Source organism: Blennius ocellaris, assembly GCF_963422515.1.
Source record: "Blennius ocellaris genome assembly, chromosome: 12".
In the NCBI taxonomy this organism is placed as follows: domain Eukaryota; kingdom Metazoa; phylum Chordata; class Actinopteri; order Blenniiformes; family Blenniidae; genus Blennius; species Blennius ocellaris.
The window spans coordinates 5,108,880-5,120,151 of NC_137661.1; the positions used below are offsets into that span (position 1 = coordinate 5,108,880).

The 11,272-nt window shown below is 42.7% G+C and overlaps 1 protein-coding gene across 1 annotated transcript; it reads left to right on the forward strand.

The window, feature by feature from the left end:
* Positions 1-2,402: 2,402 nt before the first annotated feature.
* On the forward strand, positions 2,403-10,794 carry rpl5b (ribosomal protein L5b). The gene is made up of 8 exons (XM_080506018.1): positions 2,403-2,512; positions 2,965-3,034; positions 3,112-3,227; positions 4,726-4,860; positions 5,355-5,557; positions 7,984-8,161; positions 10,428-10,516; positions 10,633-10,794. The coding sequence occupies exons 1-8, from the start codon at positions 2,510-2,512 to the stop codon at positions 10,730-10,732; spliced, it is 894 nt and encodes a 297-aa protein (XP_080362144.1). The 5' UTR covers positions 2,403-2,509; the 3' UTR covers positions 10,733-10,794.
* Positions 10,795-11,272: the final 478 nt, after the last annotated feature.

Consider the following 11,272-nt stretch of genomic DNA (forward strand, 5'->3'; position numbering starts at 1 on the left):
CAGTAAAAGTTCATGTTTCTCTATTCCAGCTTACCTGAATGTCATCGCTGAGTGGAATAATACTAGTTTTGTAGAAGGCTGGAGGTTCAATCACTTCGATTTCAGGAACTCCTTTCATTTAAGAAACGTCTTCTTTATTTGCAAGCAGAAAACTCCTTCAGGGGAAAAAAAAAAGCTGGTGCAAACTTTCAGCGAAAAAAGTCGTATAAAGTAAGGAGTACTGATTAGGTGTCCTTGGTATAACTTTGTACTGCTTCCGTTGAAACTCTCGATAGAACAGCCACATCATAGAAAAAGGGATAAAGGTAACAAAGCTGATTGCTTCTATTCACATACCAGCTCGTCATACTATAACCAACTTTTCAGGTTTTTCACAAGAGTGGTGACGCATGTCTTTTGTTGGCCTGGTAGCCACTCCTCTGTTCATAGAAGCAGCCGAAGAGCAGCTGACGTTGCTGTCTACACTCAGAAACACCATGGCGACTGAATCTGATGCACTGCCACGCCAAGCACATCTTAGCCAGTCACACATACTGTAAAACAAACATACAAACAAACAAAAACCTGAACTCACAGTCATCCAGCAGTGCCCAGGACCGAGGCAGTTCATGAGCAAAGAGTGGAGTAACTCAGGTCATTTAGTAATGAAGTTATGAATTTTACAACAAGAACTGATTGATGATTTGCTGTCAGGTCTGTGTGAAGTCCACGTCTCCTACCTTTTTGTCATTTCCTGTTATATTTTGTTACTCACCTGCTTTATCTGCGTCGCTGGTCACTTGTCCTTTCTGTCAGATTCACCATGTGCCTCGGATTACCCCAATCTACCTGTGTCACTCCCTCCTGAGTATTTAAACCTCATGAGTCTGCTGCAAGATCATCTTAGTTCTGTACGTTTGTTACCAGATGTTCTTGGTTCTGGCAACAGACACAAGTTGGTGGAGGACATACCGTAGTTGTCTCTTCTCTTCCTGTATTCTGGGTGTGTAATTACAGACATGTACACACAATCCAAGTAGTTTAATACAATATAATCTCTCCCCAGGTTAATAAAGTAACATTACTCAGCAGACTATTGAGCGCTCCACTTGTTTTTAGTTTGAGTTTCTGGGTTGGTCACCTCAATAGAAAACTTTCCCACACACCTCTTGTGAAGATACACATGAAGTTATAAGCACAAACCAGTCACTTGTCACATTATGGACACTGTTAGTTGTGGTGAAGAACCATATCTCATGAACATGGCACGGATCCCTCACAGGATTTAGAAGTCCTGAACACGTCCTAATATACAGTGCATCTCAGTCTATACAGCTCGGAGCCACGTAGAAAGACAACTGAAAAAAGTGCAGAATCTCAGTGCGACAGAAGGAAGTTAAGAATCCTCACATACAAACCTTTTGAAAAAATGTATGTATGTATGTTGTTTTTTTTTTTTAAATGTTCTTTTTTCCTGTAGACAGTAGAACTCGAGGAAACTCTTTCTTCTGGGAATTGTACTCACGTCTGAGGAATTTGGAGGCAGATACCATCTTTGAACCTGAAGCTCTTTGACAGATACTCAGTAGTTGTAGTGTCAGTAGCTAGAAAGCGGTTGAACGTTGTGCTGTTTCTGCATGCGTTCATATTACATGCAAGTTGTGGCCTGGTAAGAAAACACTGAGGCCAACACTGAATCAAGACCAATAACTTGAGAATGCAGTCTGTAGACCAGCCTTCAGTCCTGTGACACTATGGCCTAGGTTTGTGAGACTATACATGTATACATGCTAAAAGGCTGCAGAAAAGGCTATTCATCTGTGAGTGCATTCACATAGTATTCTTGTTTTTGCTGCATTAAGTCTGAGGGAACATTCAGATGTCTGTATGTTATTTTACAAAGCTCAAATTGTGGCATGTGTGGCCTCTGACTTCGACATGGGTGCGAACAGCCAAAACCGGCCTACATGATAATGCAACAACTGTAGGAGACATTTTTTGATATTTTATTGTACTTTTCAGCAGAAGGTTTCATTAAAATTGACTTGTCATTTTCAGTGCTGGTGCATGAGTGCATAACCCACTGGGCCCTTTTCCATGTACTGTTTCTGTCTGTATTCCTGCAGTGCTTCTGAGCTATTGCGCCCATTTTTTTTTTTTTTAATGCAAATCTAAATGACTAATGAATAAATTAATGAAACCTGTGTAAGTCAGAGTCAAAGTCTGGTATTTGAGTGGTTTTGTGAAAATATAGACATTTTCATCACGAATATTTTGTGCCATAGAAAAAGAAAAACATTTTATTCTATTCTGTTCTATTCTATTCTACTCTATTCTATTCTATTCTATTCTCGTGCAACCCAATAGGGGGCAGAGTGATGGCCACTGTCTTCCGGCTCGTGAGCTCTTTTTCCGGTGACACGGTATTAACAGCGCATGCGTACGGCGGTCTTCCTTTTCCCGGTGCAGTGGAGTCAGGCCGCCGTCTGAGGCTCCGGGCTCCTTCATAGGAGACTAAAAGACTGCAGAAATGGTTCGTAATCCGGACAGATATGTTCCTACACTGATCCCCGAGCTCTCGCTTTATGTGTGCCTGCCCTCCTCTGCTGGTGAAAACCCTCTCGGGGTGCAGATGGAGGTAGATTATGTCCCCGCTGCTGCTTTAGCTCGGGACGGACAAACATGGCCTCCCTACAGTTTTCACAAACTCACTGGTTTCCTGATGTCTTGAAAGTACCCGCGGCTCCAAGAGTCGTTCTCCAACTGTCTCCTCCCCGAGCTCCTCTTGGTGTCTGTTATTAAGTTTTTTTTTTTTTTTTATTGCCACACGATTCGTTTCATGTCCACTAGCCGCTCTGTAGCGTAGCATAGCCGCCATGCTAACCCTGGCCAGAGTCTCCCCTCATTTCTCTGAACGTGTCATTTAACCCGGGAGGTGTCCTGACAGTCCACCTGTCCATAACCTGTCCACGTCTCCTCTCGCAGGGTTTTGTCAAAGTGGTGAAGAGCAAGGCCTACTTCAAGAGGTACCAGGTCAAATTCAGGAGGAGGAGAGGTAAAGTTAAAAGTCACACTCGTGTTGTTGTTTTTCCTTATCGATGGATTAATAATTGCCGTTTTGGTCCTCCCCAGAGGGAAAGACTGACTTCTTTGCTCGTAAGCGCCTGGTCGTCCAGGACAAGAACAAGTACAACACACCCAAGTACCGGATGATTGTCCGTTTCTCCAACCGGGACATCGTCTGTCAGGTAAGAGACTGTGAAGCGGCTCCAGAGGTGACTTGAGGTGTAAATGACTCCAGGATTTGAGCACGTGGTTTAGTTAATCCGCTTCTCCAGCTGCGTGGTTGAACTGGTGTGCAGACATCTGGAGATAAAAGGTAAACATTGATCTTTGGTGTCTTGTGCTGCATGTTACCAGAGTTAAGTCTTTTTCTGCAGTCTTTGCCACTATACTATTTTGCCTAAAATATTTGTTGGGCTCTCTACGTCATTGAATTCAGGTGTTTCAGTCACTTTCATGGCCACAGGTGTATAAAATCAAGCAGCTCGGCATGCAGCGGTTCCTACAATCATTCATGAAAGAACAAATTGCTTTCAGGAGCTCAGTGAATTCCAGCTTGGTAAAGTGATGGAGAAAGTGCCATAAGTTCTACCAGGAAATGTCATTACTACTTAATCTCCCACAATCAGCTGTTGACAGTGCTATAACAAAGTGGATGTGATTAGGAACAGCAATTCTGCTGAGGCTCGTTGTGCACAGACGTCATCTGCAGTCTGGAGTTCCCGAGATCCAAGCTTCATGTGATGTTCAGATTAGCTCCAGAACTGTGCCAATAGAGTTCCGTGGAGCAGCTGCATCCAAACCACACATCGCCAAGCGCAATGCAACATGCCGGGTCTCCATAGGACAGTGGGCGTTGACCAATCACGCTTCTCCGTCTGCCAATCTGGTGGAGTTTGGGTTTGGTGGTTGCCAGGAGAACGTTACTGGTTTGACCGTATTGAACCAAACTTAACCTCAAGTTTGGTGGAGGAGGGAGTGTGGTGTGGAGTGGCTTCTTCTGGAGTGGTTAGTTCCAGTGAAAATACATTTCAATTTCAATTACTTTGGCCCCTGCCTGTTCCAACATGACTGCACACCAGAGCACGAAACAAGGTCCACTAAGGTACGAGTGATCTATTTTGGTGTTTGAGAACTTGACTGGCCTACACAGACCTGAATTGGAGCCGGGACTGTAATCCAGACCTTCTGCTCTCGCATCAGTGTCTGACCTCACAATTGTCCTTCTTGAAGAAAGGTCCAAAATTCCCATAAACACTGTTAAACTTTGTGGGGAGACAAATCATGTTAGCAGAGTTGCAGCTGTTAAAGCTGCAAAACGATGGACCAACATCAGATTAAAGAATTAAGAATGGGATGTCACTCTGTCATGTGCTTGATTCTGATATTGAAGGTGGGGTAGTTGCAGTATGCAAGCTGCACAATGGAAGAAGATACTGTGGGGCTACTGAAGCATATTTTTTATAGTATCTGTCATGTTTTTCTTGACTGGTGTCTTGAGTCATCTTTGACATAAAGCAACGTTGTTATATAGGATAGTACATTTCAATCAAGAAACGTGAAAACATAACTGTAGCTGTCTGACTGATCTTGTTGCCACCCGTTAACCATAATCCCTCTTGTTCATGTCAACTGTTTCTATTGAAAGTGCTTTAACTCCTGATTTGACCCACTGTGCTGCAGATTGCCTACGCCAAGATTGAAGGTGACATGATTGTGTGTGCCGCCTATTCCCATGAGCTGCCGAAGTACGGCGTGACTGTCGGCTTGACGAATTACGCAGCCGCCTATTGCACCGGTCTGCTGGTGGCTCGCAGGGTAAGTTAAAAACTCGCCTCGAGGTGTTTCTGCTGGTATCAGTCCTGGTTCTGGAGGCCCCCCGTCCTGTGTTTCCTGCCGTCACACCTTTGAGTGCCAACAACGGCTCTTTATTTTGCTTTCTTTGGGGGTCGGTGATGACATAATCATTACTTTCAGGTGTATTGAAGCAGGGCAACGTCTAAAACATGCCTGACAGGGTTGGGACACAAGGTGACCTGAGCAGTGGGAACATTAGTGGTACAAACCAGCCTTTTCTGTGGAGTTTTGTGTAAACAAACTTTAATCAAATTGTTTGGTGTCCTCCCCCCAAAACCCAACAATATTAAAATCAGCCTTAGCATTCAGTCATGGCATCAACTCTATAGTTACATGAACTACAGCGACTTTCCCCCATCATGGCTTAACATTCAGCAGTGTTGAGAGCAATTAAGGAAAATGTATCTTTAGATAAATGCATGATTTTCCTAAGTTTCCTTCTTGTTCCTCCTCAGCTTCTGAACAAGTTCAAGCTGGACAAGGTGTACGAGGGTCAGGTGGAGGTGACGGGGGATGAGTTCAACGTGGAGAGTGTTGATGGTCAGCCAGGCGCTTTCACCTGCTACCTGGACGCTGGGCTCGCCAGAACCACCACCGGCAACAAGGTGTTCGGTGCTCTGAAAGGAGCCGTCGACGGAGGGCTGTCCATCCCACACAGGTGAGACGGCGACGCCACAACCAACCCACCAAAGCTGTCAATACCTTGGCTTTAGAGTTTGAACTTCATAATCATGAGTGTTGTGGTTATGGTGTTGTAGATACATTTTAGATGGTATGTTCCCATTGTGTATGGTTTGTATCTGTCCGTGGCTTTTGGTTCAGTTTGGATTCGTGATAATGACACAAGTTTGTTCTGTGCACGATTCCTTTTCTCAGCGATTTCATATAATCCTTGACACAAGAATAGTTTCGAGTGAAAATGCAAAACTTTTACACGACGAAGGTAGTTGAAGCCACTGAAAAGATACATTTCGTCACGTAAACGACAGCTTTCTGTAAATGATCGGTCTCTGTTTAGAAGCATGAAACGCTGCGACTGCACACCACTGCTGTGGTAAATAAGTTGTCTGTACATGTACAAGTAGATGGACAATAACAAGTAGGCGTGATTCCTGAGTGTCATGACTCCTGAGACTTGGTAGTTTTAAGGCTGTTTAATGCTTGATACACCAGCGTGACGTGTGGAATCTGCATAAGAGAACATGTGAGCCGTTTATACTACACGCGGCTCCCGCTCCCAAACTGCAGGGGGCAGTGCATCACAAACACACTTCAATCACACAGTATTACATTATAGCAGAAGAAGTAGACTTGTTCTGTGACACCGTGGAGCATTCAACTATTGTTTCAAATTAAATGTTCCCTCTGTCGAAGTCTGACACTGAAGCAAATTGACATCTATGAGTCAAGTCTTGTTTCCAGAGTGGAGGTGGAGCTTAAGTTTTTTGTGCCTTAAAAACTAAGTCTTCAGTGCCGCTTTTTTTTCCCCATACGGCGGCGTCCACATGAATCAGGCTGCATGGGGGGACGTGGCGGCTGAAATGATGTAATTTGGCTGCACAAAGCCTTGCAGAGCTCGCAGACAGTCGAGCTTAAAACAGCCTTTATGGTCGTCAGTCACTAATAACAATCCAGCTTGGTCATCTGTCCACACTAAGGTCTCTATACCCACTATTGTAACGTTCCTCGCTTATTGTTCTCTGTGGAATGTGTGTGGTTTCTTTACTAAAACGCCACAGACTATTGACCCCACACAAAAACTATATTTTCAGCGTTTCTGCTGTTTTTATGTTATTAAACATTTTCTAAATGTTTCTGTGTAAAATGCAAAAGTTTTCTCAACTAAAAATGCAGAAATAGTGTGTTTTCAATAGAACCATTGTATAAAGGGGGGGCTTGATGTCCTACTTGGTTTCATTGAGACTATGTAAAAGTGTCAGTAGCTTTTATTAGGTTTATTAAGTTGGCTTGGACCAGCGGCTCTATGCTGATTGTGTCTTTGGATGAGCTGATATTCAATGAAGCCAACCACTGGACACACCTCATTAAAGCAACAGCTCTTTCTCAGGTGTGGCTTAGTTTATATGTAGGACTTGTGGCTCTCTTAACGCAAGTAAATCCTGTTCTCTCATCAGATGGCCTAAACCACTGCTGTCTAAACCTTTGAGTTGTTGGTCGGTAGAATTATTTACACTCAAAGCAAACTGTCACATTTGCCTCTAAAACTCAGCAGTTTGCCTCTTTACCCACGACTCCAGTTTAGGATATATTTAATACGTTATATAATATTTAATACAGTAATTTGCTGTGACCTTTGTCATACTGATGCTGAAGAATAAAGTTGTTTCATGGAAGTTATGGTCTCATAAAGTGAAGCTGCTGCAGCTGTAAAATCTGTCACAAGGGCTAAAATCTTCAGATTAGTGCTTTTTGAGAACACATTTTGTTCCTGGACTTTCCCTGAAAGCAACTCTTCTCTTAACTGGGACACTGCAAGTAGAACATCTCAGCCTACGGCCAGAAAAGAATATACTTGCATGACTCTGGGTTTAATAACTTTGTTTCCTGTCTGATAAATCTTTGCAGCAGGCAGCAATTAGTGAACAGCTAAAAAAAAAGAAGTGTAGTGTTTGCAGTCTCTTCCAGCTGTGTGTGAAGAACCTGGCCTGTTGAATTAAAATAGACCACTTTACATGCACAAGTGGGATTCATGGGCCATCGATGACTGTAAATCTTATTTCTCAAACATTTTGTATATCAGGGGCAATTAACATTTCTATCTGGTCTAGGATGTGTTTTCAATTTTATTCCCAGTATAAATGTTTGTGGCGAGACGAATGAGAACCTCCAGTATTTTGTGTGGTCGGTGCGATCAAGAAGCCTCCTGTCCAGAAATATAAACCCATCAGCTGTTGCTGAGAGAATCCAAGGACATGTAACTGAAAAGCCTATTGAGAAGCTGCTTTGTGCAACACTGTGTTCCCCAACTTTAAATGAGTAATGGGCTCAGTGTGGAGAACAGAGGGAAGGTGACTTGTGTTTGGCAAAAAAGATCTCAACTATACTGTTGTTTCACTTTTCCAGCATCAAGCGCTTCCCTGGCTATGATGCTGAGAGCAAGGAGTTCAACGCTGAGGTGCACCGGAAGCACATCATGGGCATCAACGTGTCGGAGTACATGAGCTACCTGATGGAGGAGGACGAGGACGCCTACAAGAAGCAGTTCTCCCGCTTCATCAAGAACGGAGTCGCCCCCGACTCGGTGAGTCCCTCTTCTTACTGGTGATGCACACAGTTGGCGAAGCTTTAAAACAGTTTAACTATCAAGAGGTGCTCGAGTAGGTTGCAATTTCACATGTTGTTGTGGTGTAATGGAGTCAAAGTCATTATCAAGCGAACGTTAAACTTGAAAATTAAGCCATATAACCACAGAACTGCTTCTAGCGGCACAACGAGCCACAATCTGGCTCCTTTGCATAATTTCCAAGTGAAAAAGCAAAACTTTCGTTGCACTTTGAGTGTCAGTTTATACGACTATGAAGCTCAGAGCCACTCGGAGAACCTTTTCCAAGTGCTCCGACTCGTCTCTCTGTTGACGGCAGAAACACCCTCCTCCGTCATGTCATGGCTTCAGCTCATCTTCTCCTGGGACTTGGTTGTTTTATAGTTCAGTCGCTGCAATTACAGTCCAACGTCATCAGTCCACACGGATATGTTGGTTAGTGTTTGTAGTGTTGTGTTCTCTGCACACCTGCAGGTTTATTTTCATTAAAAAACTGATTAGAACTTTACAACTGAGAAATCGGCCCCCCCAAGTTAACTTGATGAGGCCATTATTTGTGGATGGAAGTGTTTAACTTTAACTACCTGAAAGTGGAAAAAGTGTTTCACTAATACTACTACATTAAAGGACGAGTCCAAGTAAAGGTTCTGACCTTGCACTACTTGCTGATACGGAGTACTGCTATGAGTACTTATTAAAAACCATTTCATACTCCAATACACAAACAACATACGAAGACTGGTTCCATAAACAGATGGAATTCTAATAGAAAAATGGACAGTACTTGATAGCATGGAGGATAAAAGTAATTCTTTAAAATCGTCTGTCAAGACCAGATGATGCATCAGAGTGTCTTTACAAACTTTATTTTAAACATAACTAAAAAGTTTGACACTTTTTCTTAAAGTGCTACGGCATTGAGAGTCCAACAGCTTTGAAATCCAAACATAACCAGTCAAGATGGGTTTCTTAGATTCACAGACTTGTCATTGAAGAGTCAGACACACGAGCAGCTTTGTCTCCAGTGTAGAACCAGGAAGTATTCTCCACGACTGCCACACTTGTCACAGTCTTTCATTTTAGCAGCAAAACACATCAACATCAGATCTGTTTGATACATGAGTGATTTCATAGTAATGACAGAGCGCCCTCTGTTGGATCATGAGGCGAACTACATCAAGCTGAAGCAGCTGTACAGAAACAACTCAAACTTTAAATGTTCACCCTTTGTCTTCATAATTCTTCACAACTCGAACGACACTAAAGTATGAAATGACTTGAAGCGAAACAGAACACTTTCTTTTTGGCCCTTTTTCTTTCTTAGTAGCAGCAGGTTCTCAACATGATCTGGCTGGATAGTGAATTTAAGGGTGCGAATTCAGATTAGAGACAGTCTGGTTTGATTAAAAACTAGAAGCCTTGACTAGATAATCTCATAGTTACAGGATTTTCTTCATATGTTCAAGGCTTATTCGCTGTCCAGATAGTTTTTTGCTTTTCAAATAACCACACCATCTTTGTTGATCACAACATATTTTCTTTAAGCCTGAACAGCAGAATCGAAGAGATTCAGTTACTGTTATTTGAAATGTCTCCCAAAAAAAGTTCCCTCTGGTTAAATCTGTAATAACTTGAATTTTGGGATGTGCTTGTTGAGCAGTTCTCAGTTGGGCTTCTAGTAATCATGAACCTGCTCCACTCAAAGAAAAGTAAATCTTAATGCTAAATGCATCAGTCCAGCGCACTGACCAGGAGTCAGATCAACATGTAAAATCATAACATGGACTCTTAAGTTGTGTCAATTATACAGTTCTGGACAATTTAATATGAAACAGTATAGTGTGTTTAACTAAATTCAGTCTTTTGAAGTCACATTCAAAATGGAACTATTGCGGTTTCTATAGTTTTAGTTTTACTCTATTCAACCTTGGTCCTTCTACTAAAGTGAGCCCTCTGGTGGACTGTAGGTTCATTATGTTGTGCTTCAGTACTTTATTATGCAGCAGCTGTAAATGAACCCCAAGATGAGCAGATGTAAACATCAGGGCAGAACATGGCACCTTAAAAGTATTGTAGAAATGAACTTTAATTTAAACGCCAACAAAACGACAATCAAGTGTTTTTTTCCCCCAAAGTTGTCCTATTTGACTGAAATAATGCCCACCCACCATGTGCCCACCCACCGTCCACTCTAATGGAGTGTGATTTTCTCAGGGGTCCTGAAAACGGTGCTCTCTTCTTTCAGATTGAGGAGATGTACAAGAAGGCTCATGCCAGCATCCGCGAGAACCCTATTCATGAAAAGAAGCCGCCCAAAGAGGTCAAGAAGAAGAGGTGAGACTTTCTAGGTTTCCTGGCACCTCCAGGAAATCTGACATGTTTGACGCTCCAGTCTTATTTCTGACTCTGGCCCAGTTAATTAAAACCATGTTTGCTCGTGTGTGACGCAGGTGGAACCGTGCCAAGCTCTCCCTGTCCCAGAGGAAAGACCGTGTGGCCCAGAAGAAGGCCAGCTACCTCCGGGCTCAGGAACAGGAGGCTACAGACTGAGCTGTCAGTCTGCTCTGTTCCCAACACACAAATTTGTTCTAATAAATCAATGGAAAAAACAATTCCTCGTGTTGCGTCTGAAGAATTTATTTTAGCATAGTATTATAGTACCGTGCGTTTAACATAGTCCAGGTCGTGTTTTTGATTACTTTTTGAAAACAACCACCTTTTAAACTTGGAGTGAACTCTCTTTGCTCCTGTTAACTTGAACATGGCCTCACATCTCATTATAGAGCCACAATTGGTTTAAGCTGCAATATACAACAGTTTGGAGACAATCTGAGATTTCAGGTGTTCGTGTTCGGTGTCACACTGGAAGACTTCACGGCTGTTTCTGTTCTGATGGAGGAGAGAGCTGAATGGCTCGCAGATCACGATTCTGTAGTTGGAAACTGAAATGTACTGAATAATGTAGCTGCATAATGAAAAGAACCATCCCAAGGTAATGTAAATGCATAAAACTGAAGAAAATTGTACATTCACTGGTTTTTGAGTGGCACTGTCACTGGAGCAACGATTTAGTAAATTTCATTACTTTTC

Excerpts from the sequence above, each read along its gene's own strand:
- rpl5b (XM_080506018.1), top strand. Across the intron at positions 8,162-10,427 it reads ACGGAGTCGCCCCCGACTCG|ATTGAGGAGATGTACAAGAA; the intron begins GTGAGTCCCTCT and ends CTCTTCTTTCAG. Across the intron at positions 10,517-10,632 it reads AAAGAGGTCAAGAAGAAGAG|GTGGAACCGTGCCAAGCTCT; the intron begins GTGAGACTTTCT and ends TGTGTGACGCAG.